The 19,705-nt window shown below is 36.7% G+C and overlaps 1 protein-coding gene across 7 annotated transcripts in view; it reads right to left on the bottom strand.

Moving 5' to 3' along the window:
- Positions 1 to 663: 663 nt before the first annotated feature.
- The window catches only part of PPARA (peroxisome proliferator activated receptor alpha), a 46,101-nt gene continuing 27,059 nt past the window's right edge, over positions 664 to 19,705 (bottom strand). For 6 of the 7 annotated variants that reach the window (XM_054070472.1, XM_054070458.1, XM_054070464.1 and 3 more), the window contains 5 exons: positions 18,356 to 18,516; positions 16,864 to 17,002; positions 14,152 to 14,354; positions 10,104 to 10,551; positions 664 to 8,453 (listed from right to left, as the gene is read on the bottom strand). In XM_054070472.1, coding sequence (XP_053926447.1) covers positions 8,206 to 8,453; positions 10,104 to 10,551; positions 14,152 to 14,354; positions 16,864 to 17,002; positions 18,356 to 18,516 — 1,199 coding nt within the window. In that variant the 3' untranslated portion in view covers positions 664 to 8,205. Of the gene's footprint in view, positions 8,454 to 10,103; positions 10,552 to 14,151; positions 14,355 to 16,863; positions 17,003 to 18,355; positions 18,517 to 19,705 lie in introns of those variants that run through there. The other variant, XM_054070502.1, reaches the window with a different exon arrangement.

The following is a 19,705-nucleotide window of genomic DNA, read 5'->3' as shown; positions in this document are numbered from 1 at the left end:
AAGATGCTTCAACTATCACTCTGCCTTTAAAAGATCCTTGCACTGCAGGCATCTTAGTATATAGTAAACATAGTTAATAGAATTTGTAAAGAGATATTTGATGCTAACCCAAAAAATCTGGGCACCAGTCCCACCAAGGTTGGTTATCCACTGTTGTTCACTACTGAAAATGAGCGTGATTACTCCCTGATATAAAATTAAGAAGCCAAGTGTTCTCTGAAGCGGGGCCTTGAATATCAAATTAAGGCAAATGAGGTTAAGGCAAAATCATTGATGTTCTTAATGCAGCAGCAAAACCCACGTTCATGCCACTGGTGCTATCACAGAAGGAGCAACGGTCTTCACCATTTCCAGTTACACCACCACTCTGCTGTCCCCAAGTCCTGATTCTGCAAACATTTACACAAACGATAGCTGAGATCTTAAGTGGTTGTACAAGAGCACTGAACAGAACTACTTTCATGTACATAAAAGTTATTCATGCGTGCATGGTCATTCAGTGAGGGACTCGGTTAAGACTTGGAAGCTGCTTTGGATAACATACGAGAGGGAGCCAGCACAGGGTAACAAGTCTGTCTCAAAACTATATCATCACAGTGAGTTACTTTCCTGGAAATAAAGGATCAGCACAAGTCATTAAATTCACTTTTAAAAATACTTTATTTTTTAAAAACCATTAAGGCAGAACCATATTTCAAATTGTGTGTTTACATTCAATCTTAAAGGATGACCTTTTTTTTTTTTTTAAAGCGCACAGGTTCCTACTGGTCTCTATACAAACACTATGAATTTGACCTCTTATTTTTGAATGAGACGGAAAAGAAAAAAATCAGTGTAAAAAAAGAAGAAAAATGTTTAGTTCAAGTTTTCTCATGCTAGATCAGTAGGGTGGTAACATTTGAGAACCCATCATCCTATTTAGCCGTAGGTAATTTTTACATTCACAAATGCAAGAGACTTCGTCTTTCCTATAAATCCCTGTGAGACCAGGGCTTTCATTCTTTCTTGAAAATGTCATTTGCATTGCTCTGACAGAAAGAAACTTGGGAACTTGGCTTGAATTAGTCGCATTTTACTAGGAAACAAGCATTCCATGAGAATTAGGTTTGACTACTCCCTGCAAGAAATGTCTGGTCTTTGTAAGTTCTATATTCACTGTAATGAAACACACCCAAAACCTCCTAAAAACACAGGTGACTGGAAACAATGATCTGGAATTTTTTTTTCCTTTAATATTGATATCTTGATTTAATTAAACGCTTGTTAGCTCTAGTGATTAGGGTTTGGCATCGTTAACAAAAATGTGCTCTTTTTGTGCTCTATCAGATAATAGACAATTTAAGACACGATAACGTATTTTAACATCATGATGTAATTAAACCTTGTGTCACATTCCTAAAGAAAATTCAGAGCAATTGTTTATAAAAGCTGTGAAATCGCAGGAGCAATATGAAATGAGAAGCAGGTAAAACCCACTTTGTCAAACAGTTGAAGGGTGTTCTTGTTAAAATCTGTAGTATTAAAACTTTAATTAGATTTGTTATTACTAAAGAAACAACTAAAGCCATAAATGTTCTTCCACTTCTGAAATGAGAGGAAAACTATTTGTGGCTACTGAGATGGAGCCATGGCATCACATATCCACCTATCCCACAGGACTCATTTCCCAGGGGAGAGGGATGACACGATGAGAAGCAGTGCCCTTGCGCTACCTGTGCAAGATGCCACCGGCAGAAGAACAGGAGCCGTCTGCTCAGGAACCCTCTGCTGAAGGGCACTGCTGGTGAGTGCCCATGGATACCTGGCACCGTGAAAAACTTCTAGGACCAGGAGGGCAAAGGCACTGTGTGTCCACGAAGGCAACCCTACGCTGCTGTGTGGCAAAATAGACCTAGAGTATCTGAATGAGCCAGAGGTAACCAAGTGTGGACTTGGACCAGCACTCTGCGTGGTTATTCGCATATGAATCATCCACCAGAAGATTTGTTAACCTTCTTACAATTCCTGTCGCACATCACAAACAGAGTTTGAATGATTATACAGCACTCCTACACAGTAGGAGTAGAATGCAGTACTTGAATGTTGCCAATATTTCAGCTGGTTAATATTTTCTCATACCACCTCTTCATTTTCTTTCAAGTGTAAAGAATGCCCTGAAGCTTCTTGCATTGATCATAAGGCTGGTGTCTTTTCCACAATAGGGATTACTGTACCTGCACGTCCAACCTGAGTAAATATACCAAAATACTTAAAAACATCTTTAAGTACCTTCTGCTTGAGCTTGCAGTCCTTATTTAAGGCCCAGCCTGTAATCAGATTAATCTCTTTTGTGCGTGCAGCCTATCCCCTGGGCAGACGCAACTCATCTGAAATTGAGGTCCTTGCAATAGGAATTCTGTTTGGAAAAATCCTTGCAAATGAATCTAACAAGATCCTCTAACACAATAAAGAGTTCAAGAAAATAAAAACCCAAACCAGTTACAGTAGCTGAAAATTATTTAAAAAACCTGTAAGCACGTTAGAGAAAACAAAAGAAAAAGGAAACGCCCTTGCCCTAGGATGGGTTTAGTTAACAACTAATTTGTATCATGTATTTACAGTGTAAAGTGAGAACATTTTACAGGGTTTTTTTTTCGTTGCTGCCTATGAAATTGAGAAGTAGCTGTAGGTTACCACCAGAAAGTCCAGTAGAGCTTTTACAAATATGACACAAACATTTTAGTAGGCAACGAATCTGTATGGTGACACTGATCATGTGAAAATTTCAAGTTGCAGTGATTTGGGGAAAATAAAGACTTGCCTGTTACAAATACAATGCAGCATGTATAAATCATTGCTGGAACATTTATAATATACTGTGTTCCTACCAGATGCTATGTTTTGACTACAGTAAAATAAAAGGTATATTTTTAAAAAGGTAACTTTTTTTCTATAGCAGGATTCATTAGCAGGAATGCTGTAGGCAAAGATTGTCACCTCTGAATCACAGGACACAGGATCCCTATGAACAGATTCTGAAGTCATCTCTACTTAAAATCATAAAGGGAACACTCCTATAGTTAAGCAAACAACGGCATTTCAACATTTTGTTTTGCACTGCCGAATTTCATACTTTACATCTATAAAAACTGCAGCCCAACCTCAGTGCAGGTAGCAGGAAATAATCCTGGATACACCTTCTTATTTCTAGTGAGCCACAAGTCAGTTCCTCAGCAAATACCAGTGATGGAGAACTAAGAACATAGCTCCTCTTTACTCTCTTTTCAGACTTTCAAGGAAAATGAACTACTGTACTGTAAAGCAAAGAGGAACATAGTTCTCTAAACTATCATATTGGTGAACTTCGGTTAAAACATTAAAAATATGTACTCAGTTTTGGGATTACAGCTCTTCCTCACCTAGACTTACTTTTATGACAATTAAATAAAAGGAAGTCTATTTTCTATGTGAAAATATATTTTAAAATGTGGTTACAGTTGTCAATACCAAACACTGATAAGTTGCAAAATTTGTGACTTCTTCACAAATGATACAGTAATAAAGACCAGACAGAAAATAAATAGCAGTTTCTCTTTGACTTCAGGCCCATCATCCTTACCCTGTAAAAGCAAATCTTTCCTCACTGTACAAAAGGGTTCACAAGATAAAGTATGAAACAAATATTTAAATTAAATAATTTACATATTTTTCTTAAAGCACCTCTGTAACATAATTTAGTGAAAGTTTATACCTTGCAATTATATTCTTGTATTTTACAAATTGAAACATGAAGAAATGGCATTACATTAAATTAAAAATAAATCCCACAATATATAGCAATATCAATAAACTTAGATCAAACTCACATATAATTTAAATCTCTAGTAAAAGAAGGATAATAAAACTGATTAAATCTACATAAAAAATTATATGCAACTGATTATCAAGAAAGCACTTGAGATACAAGCAAGTGGCAGACACCACACTACACTTTACATTTCAACACTTTAATAAAGGATTAAGGTTCTCAGGGAAGGATTGTTTTTTAAGACCTTATGCTTCAGCAATATCAAACAGCTCCAAATGTATTTCTTAGATGTAGTTGCAAATTTTTACTAAGAGGGATGCTTTTATGGAGAGACAGAGCTGAAATCGTTCCTCTTCAGATACAGCACAGCTACAGTGTCATCTTCAACTGCTTTGTCTGAAATGGTGCGAAAGTCACACAGGCTTTCCATTAGGAATAAGGAAGAAATTAAAATTGAATACTTTGTGACCCAGCTCATGTGACTGATAAATCTCCCCAAGTTTTAGCAGTTTGAACAAACAAACAAATGTTTAGATGCTTATTATAAGCTCTTTAATTTGCAATCTTGTGCTTGCTCTCTCATGAGAATGGACTTAGTGCAACTGCTGGTATTTCCTAAATCTGTGTGGGCCAGAAATAATGCAAAAATACACTTCTATAAAATATGCTCTTTGGCAACACTTAGGCTTTCTAGCAGCTGGCTAGAACCAAAGTACAAAGGCACATGGAAACGGCAATTAAATAAAAAAAATTCTTTAAATATAAAGAAAAATTCCATTTCTGTAGCTGGAAAACATTCCTATCTGTTGTCTGCCAATTTGCATTTTTAAAATTAAAGTGGGATTCTGAAACTGAAAAAGATACAAAGTAACTGATTTCTTTAAAATGGCAGTTGTGTGTTGTTACACTGAAGACAGCGAGCCTTTAAAGACAAATATTTAAGAAAGAAATGAAAATGAACATCAGATTTCCCTACCGCTTGACACAGAACCTTTGGGGTGGTTTTCCTTCATTTGTCAAAGTACCTAGGGCACCCCAAAAACTAAATAAAAACCATCCCTCAAAACAAGCCCCCAAAATGAATAAGTCATAGGTTTGTTGAAAACTTAAGTCGTACCATTGTTTCCAAGAATTTTTCTCTATCCTTCTGTTGTCTCTTGTCTTACACTGTCTGTGAGCACCTGGTTGCTAACCAGAGTTCCTCAGTGCTATGGCAGTAAAATAAGTTATTTTGGTAAGAGTCAGAGAAAAACCACACCTAAAAAGGCCTTAAATATTTAATAAACTTTTAATCCCAAAATCTGATCACTTTAATTCCCTCCATAGAATGAATATTCTATAATACTATATCTTCTCTACAAGGTGGAGATGCTGAAGTCTCCTCCATAATTTATCTCAAACTACTTCAGATTCCAAACTTAAAAATCTGAGCACAAATTGAGTCGCTTCAAAATCTAATTGGCAAAAGCCTGCTGCAGTCACCTACTGAAGAAGAGAAGGTACTTTGTTAAAAGGGCAGCGTAGAAATTAAGAGCTTCTTTTGCTCATTAACACTCAGGACGTGAATTGTCTGCCCTGTGTCACCCTTTGAAGGGGCTGGGGGTATGTGCATGGTGCAGCATTGTGGGCATCCAGAATCCAGAATGAATCGGAATGGATAAGGAATCCATCTAGAATTTTAGTCTATGTTAACATCTTGTATATATTCCTGTAATTCAGAGATGCATTCTTTCTCTCTCTCTTTTTTTTTTTTTTTTAATTAAAGGTCTGCAATTTAATTTAAAACAGACACAAACTTTATTGTCCAAAGAACTAGTCAAAAAGTGCTTGCTGGTTTTCCAATGACAAAATAAAATGGATCTGGAATAGGAAAGATGCAAATTACACACTTTCCTAATGCTGATAAGAGGAACTTGTTACAAGCAGCTGCTAACAGTGCTAAATGTTATACCTTCCTCTGAATGATGCTGTTTTCAATTCTTTACAGTTTTGCTGAGAACTTACTGAAAACTTAAGAATAAACCACTGTTTTTTAAAAGTTTCAGTAAAGTGTTTTAGCCACTTTGAGAACAAGAGCAGGAAAAATAGTTTTTGTTTACACAGACTGTGTCTGATTTTTCTGAGAAACTTCAGTACACTCAAACTATGGGACACAACTCTGAAATTTGCCCTCTGCATAAATCTGAGCTTTGACTGAATATGAGCTTATACTTTATTTTAGAAGATAAAATTAAAGCAGTTGGCTATTAAGAGTTTCAGTATGCTATCACAGAATGATGGGTATTTTGACATTTTCTTGAGTAAGCAATATCAATTGCATATCAATTATTTCAATGCTCAATGTCTTAAACCTAAACCCCACATTTCCTTAGCAAAATACAATTGACTGGAAGAATAAAGCAGCATCATTGATAAAACTCTCTTGTTATTTCCGAGGACAGACTATGTACTGCTGCAAGACACAAAAGACAACCCATCTCTCATCTGCCAAGACCAAACAATCTTCTCTTAAGGCAGTGCTAGAAGAAGCTGTAAGGAAAGGCCTGTTCTCCCTGTTGCCAACTGGCAACAAGTAAGGGGAGAAAGTTTGTGTGCACATGCATTATTGTTTCTATCCTGCCCTGGATGGTCACCAAATTTGAGGCCTGTGCTTTAATATGTTACACTAAATACATCTGACACTAAAACCTCTGCTAATGACCACACCTGGATAAATACCAAATTCCTTTTAAACCTGTAATTTATCCAGTATCTAGCCATGCCAGCAGAAAAAACAAACGTTGTGACTAAAATACAAATCATAGTGTGATGTTCTAACCATATAAATCTCACTTAATTCTTGCAGTGACGGCTTAAGATTCTCAAGTCTTCAAACATGCTACAATAAAACAAGTACAAAGTGTCCTCCTGGCCCACTGAAAGCTGAACTACTGTGAAAATGCTAAGACTGGCTCCTGAGATCTTTGTGTTATGAAACAAATAGTAAAATAAGGAAATAATAATGTGAAATTACTGTAGTAAAAAAAAAAAAGAAATAGCACAGTGTCTTCCATGCAACTATAGCACTTCTGTGTAGTTCTCTCCGATAAAAGATGCTGTAAAATGGCAGTATCAAGCAGTCTCCTTATGGCTTATTTTGCAGTAGGACTAAGTACTAGTGTAAAATCAAGAGTCTGCTTTCAGGAAAATATAAACTTACTCTCACCTATGCTCTCCTTCATAATTGTTACAGAATTGACACCTATGAATGCTGTTCTTGGTAATATTGTCACTTTAGCCACTATGGCTATATCAACAAGGACAAAATTTGGTGAAATAATCTAGCTAATAATTATATCAACAAGGCCTATGAAGAAACAGAAAGCAATATATCCCAGCATATAACTGGAAAACACCAAAACAATGTACTCATCAGAGAAGCAAACGGGTCCAAACAGCTCCAAACTGCCAAGATACTGGTAAAAAAAGAAGGTGCCTTTCCTATAAAGTCATTTCTTCAAAGTAAGCTATCACTGCACTAGAATGCTGCACAGCTGAAATTCTTTTTTCTGGGCCAAGATCAAATTCTTCAGTCTCTCCAAAATTCTTGCTAATTCCAAATAATATTTTTAAGTCAAAACCACATCTTGAACTATGACAAGTTCTCCAAAATACACATAGCATGATATAATTTTTCTCAGGGACATTTTCATTTGAAAAGGGTTCCATCACTTTATCACATCCTCTCTCCCAAGAAGCACCTGAGCATCTCTGCTGTATTTTAGCTAACTCTTCGGATTACATTTCATTTCATAAAAGAACCGTCTTTCAAACATGCTAATCCTAAAGTAAACCAATGTAACACTATGGAAAGCTGTACTGCATTTCATGGAAGTAAAGCAGCAGCCGATCAAAGGTCTTTCAAATTTGTATTGTATGTTCAGTAATATCCAGGTACTTAATACACCTAGATGGACTGCTGCAAGAAAAAGTGTTAGTTGGTTCTCAGTAATTACCATTAGCTGAAAGTGCATAATCTTTATGATTGTGCATATACCTGGAGAGAATTTGCTGAACTTGTTATATTAATTCTAAAGTGACTTAGCCAAGAGGAAATACAATTTTGTTCATTTCTGTTACTTAACATTCTGATTTATTATACAAATACATATTCCTCACCCATCTTCAAATTTCCAAATTAAAGAACCATTGTAAGACACTTCATGAGCAGTATGATCAGTATTTTTCTGCAGAACTCTTTCAAAAGAAGACAAAAGATACCAAACCAAAAGAAGTGTAACACTCCAGTTGCCCAGCTTTTTGATTTTCCACGGTCTGGACTGAGTGAACAGCAGATAACTGTGCAAGCAGTTTTGCTCCCATCTGTTATCAGTATTGCTCTTGTCTTTAAATATTGTGGAAAAAAATACTAAAAACCCTTAATACATATCCCTGTAGATTTCCTGTAGTAAAGGGTGTAAATGTGCATCAGATTCAGTCTTCTTAATTATCTGAACAAGCTGCGCATGCTCTGTGACTAGTTGCCGGAGGTCAGCCATTTTTTGGAGAAGTTTTGGGAAGAGGAAGATGTCATCAGGATGATTGGTTTGCAAGTGAAGTTTCAGTACATGTACAATGCTCTCCTGCATTTTTTCTATGTGTCCAACATTTACAAGACCAGGACGATCTGTTGTCAAAACAAACAAAAAGAATACATGTCATAATTTTATAATTATTATTTAAAATAAGTTACTTCATAGATTCCATATTGCAGGCTACTGTGCATATGTACGTTAAAAACAAAGGAAAAGAGATGAGAAAAAAAAAAGAAGGAAAAAGAGATGAGGAAAAAAAGAAGAAGAGAAGAGAAGAGAAGAGAAGAGAAGAGAAGAGAAGAGAAGAGAAGAGAAGAGAGAAGAGAAGAAGGAAAAAAGGAAAAGAGGAAAAGGAAAAAAGGAAAAGGGAAAAGAAAAAAGAAGAACAAAGGATAAAAAAAAGAAGGAAAGGTGAGAGAAAGGTGAGAGAAAGGAGAAAGGCAGAAAAGAAAAAGAAAATAAAGAAGGGAAAAAAAAGAAAAAAAGGAAAAAAATAAAAAATAAAAGAAGAAACATAAAAGTAGCTTGGTAGCAATACAGCACTAGGCTTTCACTCTAGGTTCCCCTATGCATATTGCCATAGCACAAGGTATTGACAGGAGGCAGAGAAGCAGCTATTAAGGATGTTTCATACTTTCTAGTTTACAACCTCATTTTCAGCTACTTACAGACCGGAAATACTTTCACTCTCCAGATCGAACTTCTCTGTGAGAAGTTTGGGGCAACAGACTAAATATGTTTCTTGAAAATTTAAGCTAGTTCCAAGGAGAAGGATAGATAGTTCTTTGCCTGCAAAGCACTCTTGACTTTTGAAAACGTCAAAATACCAACATATTGGTCAAAAGTAATTCAAGATTTGATGGGAATTTGCTGTCTAAACTAATACATGAAGCTTCTGAAAGTCTACAGATTATATCTCTTTTCTTATAACTGAGGATGGAACCAGGGCAACGAAACATCCTATGGGCTTGGCAGAATGCAAGAAACGGCAGACAGGAATAGTTGGAACTTTCTTGATCTTTTACTTCACTTTTGCAATATGCTTATGGATAGTTTTGAATTTAACCTTGAATACAGATGTCATTACTTTCTGGAGGAAATAAAGGATTACATTTATGTTCCTTCACTCATAGAGAGCTCAAATGATGGGCATTAAAAAAAAAAAAACCAAAATCCAACAATTCTCATATCCTCAGGTAATATGAGATAGTTTTTTAAAATACCATCAGTTAATTTTTTTTAATTAGCTAAGTAAGGTGTTGGGTTTTTTAAAATAGCCTGTGATATTAAAATCAGAATACAGGAAGTGCATCAACAGGGCTGTGCATTTGTGCAGAACTCATTACATAATGCAATCAGTATTTTTCTGCACATCTGGCAGATATAAATACTGTTTCCAATCCAGCCTTCAACGTTAAAAAAAACATCCTCCAACCTCCAAACAAACCCACCAACACTCTTCACATCCCACTTTTAAAAACAGGGAGTAACTAGATCCCTCTTCTAAGTGAGGCTAAACAGTAATTCCAAGCATGTCTACAATTCTGCAAAGAAAAAAGCAGGATCAGGACTGTTAACAGTTACACAGTAACTTCCATGAAACATGCTAAAGGGGAAAACGGCATTGTTAGTGGTAGAACTGAATCTTCAAGAAATACATAAGTTTTTCCATTAAAATTATTAATTCACATGGAGAAAAATTTAAAATTTACTACCTTAAAGGATAAATATGGAGTGCTTACCTCCACAGCAAATGATGGCAGCAACAAAAAGGGATATGTCACTGTCATCCAATTCCAGTGCATTGAATTTCATTGCAAAATCAAATTTTGGCTCCATTATATCACAGAATGGCTTTCTCAGGCTTTTCAGGAACTCCCGAGTTATAAAACCATTTCCATAGGCTACCAGCATCCCGTCTTTGTTCATCACAGATGCTAACATGGCAAATATGGCTTCATAAACTCCGTATTTTAACAGCGTCACTTGATCATTCAAGTCAAGATTGGAGAAGCCAGGGATAGATTTGGCGAATTCAGTAAGTTCTGTGACAGTCTCTACAGACGTACACTGGCAGCAGTGGAAGATCCGAACTTCTGCTTCCTTGTTCTGAATTCCATTGGCTACCAATTTTGCGACCAGGGTCTTCTCTGCCATACACAAGGTATTCATATCGTGTATAACAAATGGCTACAGAGAACAAAATGCTAATTCAGTTACAATATAAGGGTTATTAATCATTGGTTTCCTGAAGAATAGGAATTTTGATAAACTTCAACTTTCAAGCTCATCAGTCTTCAACTATCAGTAAACCATGAGTTCTTTCATATTTCTGCATAAAGAGAAACCATGCATTACAGAACTACAAACCGCAATACCCAAGAACAAGTCTGCTCTGCAAACAGCAGTGCAAATAGTAAAATGTAAATATGGATGGTGTATCTTTAACCTAGTTTTATATTGTAGTCACAGTGAAGATCCAGAAGTACTTTGCTTAGTATGCATATACCCATCTCTGAGCATGTCCCAGAAGTTTCACAAAAGACTTGTATTACCTTCTCCAGAAGTCCAGGTTATTCTGCCTACAGTCCTATTGATTCCTAAACTAACTACACTCGATGCATATCATGATGCTTTCCTGAAGTATCCTAGGGGGAATACAGACTGTCATTTAAATACAAATCAGCATATTTACACAATGTTGTAGTTTGAGGTAAATTAGAGTCAGTTTTGTGACTAATTGAGTTGCTCTAAGTAACTTCATTTCTCTGAAAGCTAACTGTATGTTTTTGAGACAGTGCTCTTCTCTAAGGTGATAATACAGGGCATTGGTATGCAAAAAGGTCAATGCTTATACTTAACCAAGGCCATCCTCAAGCTGGCAGAAAAGGAGCCACACCTGTGAAGAGGGGCCAATAGGGCAGGTGACCCTAAACTGACCAACAGAGGGTTCCAGCCCATATACATCACACTCGGTATAAATTGAGAGATCATGAGGGTTCTTGCTCTCTTCTGCAATAGCTGGCGTCCAGTGAGGACTTCTTCTGTCTGGTTGCTCCCAATCCTCAGTCCTAGTGTTCCTGTCCAGCTCCCTTCTAGCCATGGACCCAATCCCTTGTGTTTGCTCTGCAGTATTTGTGGTGACGTATAGTGATCAAGGAGTGGGCTAGGGGCACGATCGTGTATATTTGTATATATTTTATCACTTTCTAATTATTTTCATTGTCATGACAATTTCATTAAAGCTGTAGTTCTAATTTCCCACCTGTAAGGTTTTTTTCCTCTCATTTCCCCCTCCTCCTCTTTTCCAGCAGGGTGGTGGGGAAGGGAATTTGGAGGCTAAACTGCACTGTTTTAGCTGCAGAGTTTGGCCAAGTGGGGCTAAACTGTGACGCACAAGAATGTCAACCCTGCACCACTCTTATATTTTATTACCAGATCTTCCTAGATTATGTCCAAGCTGATCTTCCACAGAAATTCAGCTCATCTTTCTAACTACAGTTATTGCTAAGTCATCTCTAAACCCAGAATCCCACTAGAATGTCAGAGAACACCAAATTTCAGTCTTGGTTACAACTTTTTCCATAATCTCTCTAGTTTAAAAAGGTACATGCATTACAAACTGATGGGCAAGTCAAAACATCATATAAAAAACCCAGCATTCAGACTTTAAGAACAATCAGAATTCAAAAATATTTTGATACATATTTGAATAGCAGCCAGCAAAACAGAGGATAATTCACAAAAGAAAAGCAACAAAATCCAATGCTTCCCAGCCTACCAAACGCATGGCAACTGACCTTGAACATAAATCTAGTTCCATAAATGCTAAGCAAAGTACTTCCTATGAGCAGTTTTTGCTCGTCTCACATTAAAGATCAAGACGAACACTTGGTGTTCTGTTATAAACTCACAGAATTCAGTTATTTCACTTAGAAAACTGTCAAACATGCTAATTTCCCACATGTGTTCACTTTTTAAATGCTTATGACAACAACAAATTCCATCTCACTTCAATACTTACAGTTATATAGAACAGAACTTTCTATGTGCATGCGGATATGAGCAGATAGTGGTAAAGCAAGAAACCTGCCATGTTTCTAAGCCCTTTGAAAGATGTAGACCTTCTTGTAAATCTTTCTGGAATTTATCATCATTTCACTATGCAGAAAATAGCTATGGCCAAGGCCTTCAGAACTAAACTTAAAAATGATATCTTGTCATCATGAAAAAAAAATGCTAGTTCATTCTGAAATACATTATGGTGGTGCCAATAACTCAGACTCACTGAAATCAACTGTTAATGCACTGCTCAGGAACAGGTGGATAATGAATTACCAACAACAAACCCATCATTATTTTTTTATTCTTCTGTTAAAAAGTCAAAAGGAAATTAAAATGTTTGTTTTCCCAAGAGATGACGAAACACCTCAAAAAACATCTCTTCACTGCATATTGTAAAATGAGCAAGCAGCCTGTTTATAACATACTAGGCCTTATTTTTCATTATTTTTTTACTTGTAAATTCACCAAGACTTGTGCAAGCTGCTCATCAATCAGATCACTATAATCCGAGAGCCTAGATTGCAAAAATGCAAACACAGAAATTAGGAAGCAGTGATCTAGAATCCCTCATGTATAGTACATATTGTAACTTGTGATTCTGACATGTAGTAACAAGCTTAAAAAGGACTTTATGCAGATTCCTACTTGGTAAAGTGTTAAGGCATTGTATTTACTGGAGATTTTCAGCTCCTACCGACAAAAAAGTTGAAGCCTGTGCTTAATTTTAAGCATTTCTCTAATCCAATGAAGAAGACTGTGATTATTCATATGTCTCTCAATGTAGAAGCCTGCATGCTTGGCTAGACTAGACTATAATCTGCCAAATTCCATAATTTAGAAGACAGCTTCCTTACAATTTTTATAACTCTCATCCTCACAGTTACATGGTTGTTAGTATGGCATATGTAAAACTTCTTCCCTGCAAATTTTTACTGAAATTAAAAACGTTGGTGAAATAAGATACTTCTCTTCTGTGTATAACTAACATAGAACACAACAGAATTTAAAAGAAATATGCATAAGGTGAAACAAGTCAGTCCTTACAATGGTTATACAATCTCATGTGCCACAAAACAAAAAGCAGTTGATCGTGTTAGGTAGACCTTGGTTATGCTGCCTTGAAAGAAAAATAACCTCTACAGCATATGTGTCTTCATAATCTTGCTTGCTTCTCCCTTTCAAAGGAACCATACGATAAAGACCAGGAAGGTCAGATGAGTAAATGGCCGGAAACTTACACAAAGAATTACAAACTCAAGTTTTCTTCCCCCTCCTGTAATTAATATTGTTGTGATTAAAATAAAAGCCATACAGTGCTTCTATACACCCTAAAAGATAACAGTATTTATCCTGGCATTTGTGGCATAAAAACAATTTTTTTCTTTTCACTGTCATAGGAAATTATTTTTTAACTATTTTTTCCCCCCACTCATACCAAGAGGTATTCACATTCAGACATCAGTTTTTTTCATTAGGAACTTATTTTCTTTCACTTGTGTGTCTACTATAATATAAAGTTATAAGCTTCCATTTACAAGTTAATTACCTGGTTCTCCTAAAGCTTCCTATTATTCTGGTAATAGTGGAAAAAGTAAAACCTGAAAAAGTAACCATATTTACTACAGGAATTCTATTTTCATATTTCATGGTATTTATTTTCTAAAATATACACTTAAGAGTATAACAAATTATTATAATCACCTTATTTGTAGCAAAAGTACTTACTGGATTGTTATTAGTTTTCCCTGCAAGGATGATTCGGGCTTTAACCTTGTTCATATTGAAGTTTTTCAGGTAAGCGTCATGAATTCTTTTGGCGAGTGATTTAAGATCTGCCATTTCTGAATCTTCTACATAATTTTCACCCGTTAGAATTTCTGCTTTCAACTTGGCCTTCTCAGACCTCGGCATTCGTCCAAAACGTATTGCTGATGAGAAGACATAATTATAAAACAAATGTAAGTTATACAAAAACCTGTGCCTTTTACCATTGCTGATTAGAACAGTAAGACTTTTGGTGTAGAAAAACTGAGGTAAAGGTACTATGTTTATTATGATAAATTCATGAGTGAAAATAAATCTCATCCTCTCCTACATAGTCAGTGAGTAATTATCAAGGTAATCAGATATTTTAAAACACAAACTGGTCCCTGCAATGAGGTAGAACACATGACTTTTCCTTCTACATTACCTAAATTCTCGTGCTTTGTTTTCTCCATATTTGTTATACAACTCCCAATGTAAGACTCAAAGTCCACCTTGGGAATTCTAAAAAACTGAGTAAACTCCTGTCAGGAGCTTAGTGAGAGCACACGTCAGCTGAAAAGCTGCCTGAAGAGTTATTCCACAGGGAACACTTCAATGGAGTTGTGCCCATTGCTGATTCTAAACCTGCTGGGTCATTCAGTTCTTTAGGCACTCAGTGTTCATTTCAACATATCTGTACCATCTAGTAAGAACAAAACAGACCAAAGACTCAGATTTATGCTCAAAGGCTCCTCCTAGACCCAGCATTTTATGCTTCATTTTTGCAACAGACTAGACCTTCAAGAGAGGATGAGAATAGAGTTTGAGCATCCAATCTAGTCACTAGGTTTTTCCTTTGAGAGGTAGGAGATGCGCATCTGAAACACCACTGGGTATGGTGATTTCCCAGTTCTTGGGCAAGTGGTCTTGCCATTTAGCAGTAAAATAGACATGCCCACATCCTCCTCCTTTTTCCATTTAAAACTAAACCAGCGGCATTTAAAAAGGGGCCTTACCTTCTGAAGATTTTGAGAGGTTTTGAGACCGCTAATATAGCTGGTTAATCTTACTGCATTTCAGCATCTAAAGAGGACTGAGCCTCACTGCTGAGACTGCGCAATTCAAAGCATGTGCAGAATTAGCCCTTCAACACGCCCATGGACTTTTACATGAGGTGTCTCATGACAGAAAGAGGTGACTCTATGCATAATTGGAAATACAGTTTTGGACTTCAGTGAAGTCCAGTATGGAAGGCCTGTTTGGAATCCGGCCACGAGTCTATAGGAAAAGTGGAAGGGTATCTGCTCCAAACTGAAACATATAGTTTTAAGGTCATGGCTGTAAATCTAATTCTAGCTCTTTTTCTGAGAAGTATCACCTGCAAGATAGCAGTCATCTCCTTCTCCCACTGCCTCCCATGTTTTTGCTGAAGCAAAACTGCTACTACTCCCTTCAGCTGAAGCACAGGTGCCTAGTGTTTTTAGTAGGATGAAACAGCTCCAACTGTTTTAATTTCTTGTCAACCCACACAGCTCTCTGCTCAAATCCTGCCTGTGAGTTGTTACTTTGTTGGCTGGCACAGTCCTCCCAAGTCTGCTGCTTCAGGAAGGTTATTACCAGTCTTGCAGACACTATCAATCCTTCCCCAACGGACCTTAATCTCAGCCAAGGCTCACCACAGGGGAGCCAGATTTCCCCAGAACCAGAAAGTCAACTCTTCCAATGTCTCTTACTAGAAGTCTAGACTACAATGTCATAGGCAGCTTTCCCAACTATGTCACCACCCCAGCTGTCTTGACTGCATAGTTTCCTTTGGAAGCTCACCTCCTAACACACATCTTTTCACCTAGCCCAGCATTTTCACCTACCTTTCACCTACTCCCAAACTGCATCTGTTCCCAAGTTCAACCTTCACACTATCAGAACTATGTAGGGAAAGCAAACTACTGTCATCTGGCCAAACAAAATGTGCTTTCTCATGGCATGGCCTCTCCCTCTTTACCAAAGTTGCCTAGCAAGGTACATGCTGTGCATAAAACTGCCTTGTGGTGGTTTGAAATTGGCCTGTAAGCCACAAGCTTACAAGCCTTATCTCACATCGTTAAGACAAACAGCAACATAATTTTTAAACTGGGTATCTAAGCTCTGAATGTTTTACCATTCCATTTAACAAAGAGTCTATCAGATTCATGTTCCACAGTCAGCACAGCTCTTCGGCTTCCCCCTACAATGCTCTGAACTATCTACCCAAGAGCTGTTGCACTGTAACCTAAAAAATAATGAAGTCTGCTTTCCTATAGATTTCTATCCTATGTCATTGCCTCCCACAATAAGCTAGTTGTTCTCCTCCTACTCCTCTACAATGTCTTTGGATCCAAATTCTTCTAGTATTGAAATTTGTTTCAACGGGAGTAATGGTGCCAAAGTTCTATGTGAAGAAAGCGATAAATGAACATTCACATGGACAAACAAACATCCAGCACAACTGTGTAAAGCTCATAAAAGTACATTCAGCAGCTATGTATTGATTACATCAGGTACTTATTAGAGAAAATGGTGTCCCTTGACATGATCTATACCATAATAACTGAGGTTCAACTCATGTGTAAGTAAAAATGCTATCCAAGTGCCTGCTTCCCAAAGCATACTCTGGGTAGGAACAAACAAATTATTAGGGGCATTCTTACCTACCATTATGTGACATTCCAACTGACAGGCACTTCTGAAAACGACAGTATTGGCACTTGTTACGATTTTTTTTCTGAATTTTGCAGTTGCGATCACATTTATCATAGATGAGTTTTAAACGAATTGTTCTTCTAAAAAAACCCTATAAAAAGTTCGAGAAAACAGTATGTAATGTTAATGAATGTTGACTATTAAACTTCAATGTACATGTAATTTTTTCTTTTATTATTTGTTAATGTCACTAGTAAAACAATACACAAAGTATAGCTTGTCCAAAGGCAAGAATCTACGCAGTGAAGTGCTGTGTATGAAGGTATGTATAGAATGGAAAACACGAAAGGAGGAAGCAGCTCTTAGCCCTCTTTCTCAAGAGAAGGACGAAAAGCCCAGAGTACTCGAGCAGATTTGCTCTTAAGGATTAAGCAAAATAGTAACATATTGCTTTTGTGTGCATTGTCTCAGTATCTTCCATCAGAAATAACCTTCATCTTTCATATGGGTAAGTCACACAAACACACAGATTTAACACATCTTTCCTTCATCCAGCAAATGTGAGGGGTATGACAACAGAGCACAGAAAAAGCCCAAATCACAACAATAAGCATCACAGAAAAGCCTATAACAAAACAGATCTTACCATGATGTCTTGATACTGCAATGTAAGGTTAGTCTCATACTAAGAAATCATTGGATTAGCAAATTTTAAAGACATTGCAACGTTTTCCTTAACATGACATGAAAACATATCATTTAGATTGTGGGACACACATGACTATGAACTGTCTCCCCATCTCTAATAGATATTCTAGCTTTGTTCCATAGTATCTATATTCCAATTGTCATAATCTGACATTGTGCATGAAAGAAAAATGTACACATACACAATTATTTCTCTCACATAATTTAGAAAAAAAATGGAAAAGTAAAGCATTAGAAGGAAAAAGAAAAGACTCTTGTAATTCAAGGACAATATCATCCCTCAAATCATACATTAATGGTAGTAATTTTCCCCAGAGATGCGCACTGGCCCCAAAACTATAAAAGGTACAATACTAAGTGATTCAGGCAGAATGTGGTGGAGATGAGAAATTCAGGATTCGTTACTGTTAGAATGGAAACGTAGCAAACTGGGATGCTTCTCACAGCTACACTCCCAACACAAATAAAACACTAGTGGAGCATGTAGGCTTTGATTTTTGGTTAGTGTTTTAAGTTGTTTTAGTATGTAGCAAACTATATCCAGAAAAGCTGCATTAAAATTATCATTGTGAATTGCCCCTGCTTGATGAAGGTCTGGTATTGAGTTAGGGCATCTAGTTAAGGTATCTGAACAATTTATTTCAGAAGAAAGATCACAGATATGTTTATTCATTAAATAATTGTAATGGCAAGAATTCTGTTAATTAAACATTCATGTTACAAATGTTTATCTTCAAATAACCCTGTAAATAAAGCAACATGATTTAGGTTCTTAAAAAGAAAATTATGACTGTACCTTACAACCTTCACAAGCATGTACTCCATAATGGTAGCCTGAGGCTTTATCCCCACAAATTCTACATTCAATATTTAATGCTCCACTGCGTGATTCATCTATGCTACCTGGAGCTGTGGCAAAATTAATGGATGAAGGACTGGACGCTGGTGAAAGGGTGTCTAAAAGAAAAAGGAACACTTCATAAATACCATACTATCACGATTGATACAATTTCTATACTAAAACCACACACACAAAAATGAGCTTATTCTAAAAAATAATCATGAGTTAATAGTCATTAAGCAAACTATTAATTTGGCCATACGTGTTTGAAAAATAATTAATATTGGTATTTACAGCGCCAACATACACAAAATACAGGGTATATCTTCCTAATTTTGATGAGACGTACAATGTCAACAAACAAAATGTCTCACTGAAGTAATTCTGATAACAAGAACTAGAAGGGTTATAATGGTTCTTGAGGATTTAGTAAATATGCATGATAAAATAATTCACTTGCATTCCATTTTTTACTTTGCATTTTCAAATGTTTCTCAATTTGATGTAAACATGAAATATTTTTATCCCATAACTTAGAATAACTAACTAAAAAAAGGTGAATTAATACTTCATCTAAATCAAGAAAATTTTCTTAACCATAAAACCACAAATATACCACCTTCACAAATAATGTACATTAGAAACTGAAAAGCAGTATTCAACATGTATCTCCTGCTCAAGACAAGCAGTAAGAAATACAAAAAGAAACAAAAGCCCACAATGAAACAGACCCCCCTGTGACTTCGAGTTTGTATCACAATATTCATTCAACCTGTCAATCGTTCTTTTCAGAAAGATTATTACTAGCTCATCTTGCCATTACATCTTCCATCTCTTTTGCTGTAGTGCTGAGCGTCAGATCTATTGCTATGGTGTGACAAGAGACACACTCCTAGCTCGGGCTGACTTAGTCCTGTGCCAGATGTGCTTAAAAGTCTTGCTGAAGAGCTACTCACAGGTTTAAACTGCAATCTAAATTGAGGCCTAAAAAGCAATTAGACAACTTCTCTTTCTAAAGAAATTTTCTCCAAGTAAAAGCATACTCCTTCACCTCACTAGGAAGGGCCAAAAGGTATTACAAGGAATCAGAATCATTAAGGTTGAAAGAGACTTCTAAGATCATCCAGTCCAACCGCCAGCTCAACACCACCATGCCTACTAGGCTAGACATAAGGAGGAATTTCTTCACAGTGAGAGTGGTGAGGCACTGGCACAGGTTGCCCAGGGAAGTCGTGGATACCTATGCATCCTGGAGCTGTTCAAGGCCAGGTTGGATGGGGCCTTGAGCAGCTTGGTCTGGCGGGA

The sequence above is a fragment of the Cuculus canorus genome, chromosome 1, assembly GCF_017976375.1.
Source record: "Cuculus canorus isolate bCucCan1 chromosome 1, bCucCan1.pri, whole genome shotgun sequence".
NCBI classification, from domain to species: domain Eukaryota; kingdom Metazoa; phylum Chordata; class Aves; order Cuculiformes; family Cuculidae; genus Cuculus; species Cuculus canorus.
Note: the sequence above shows the minus strand (reverse complement) of the source record. Positions and strands in the feature narration are given on the sequence as shown.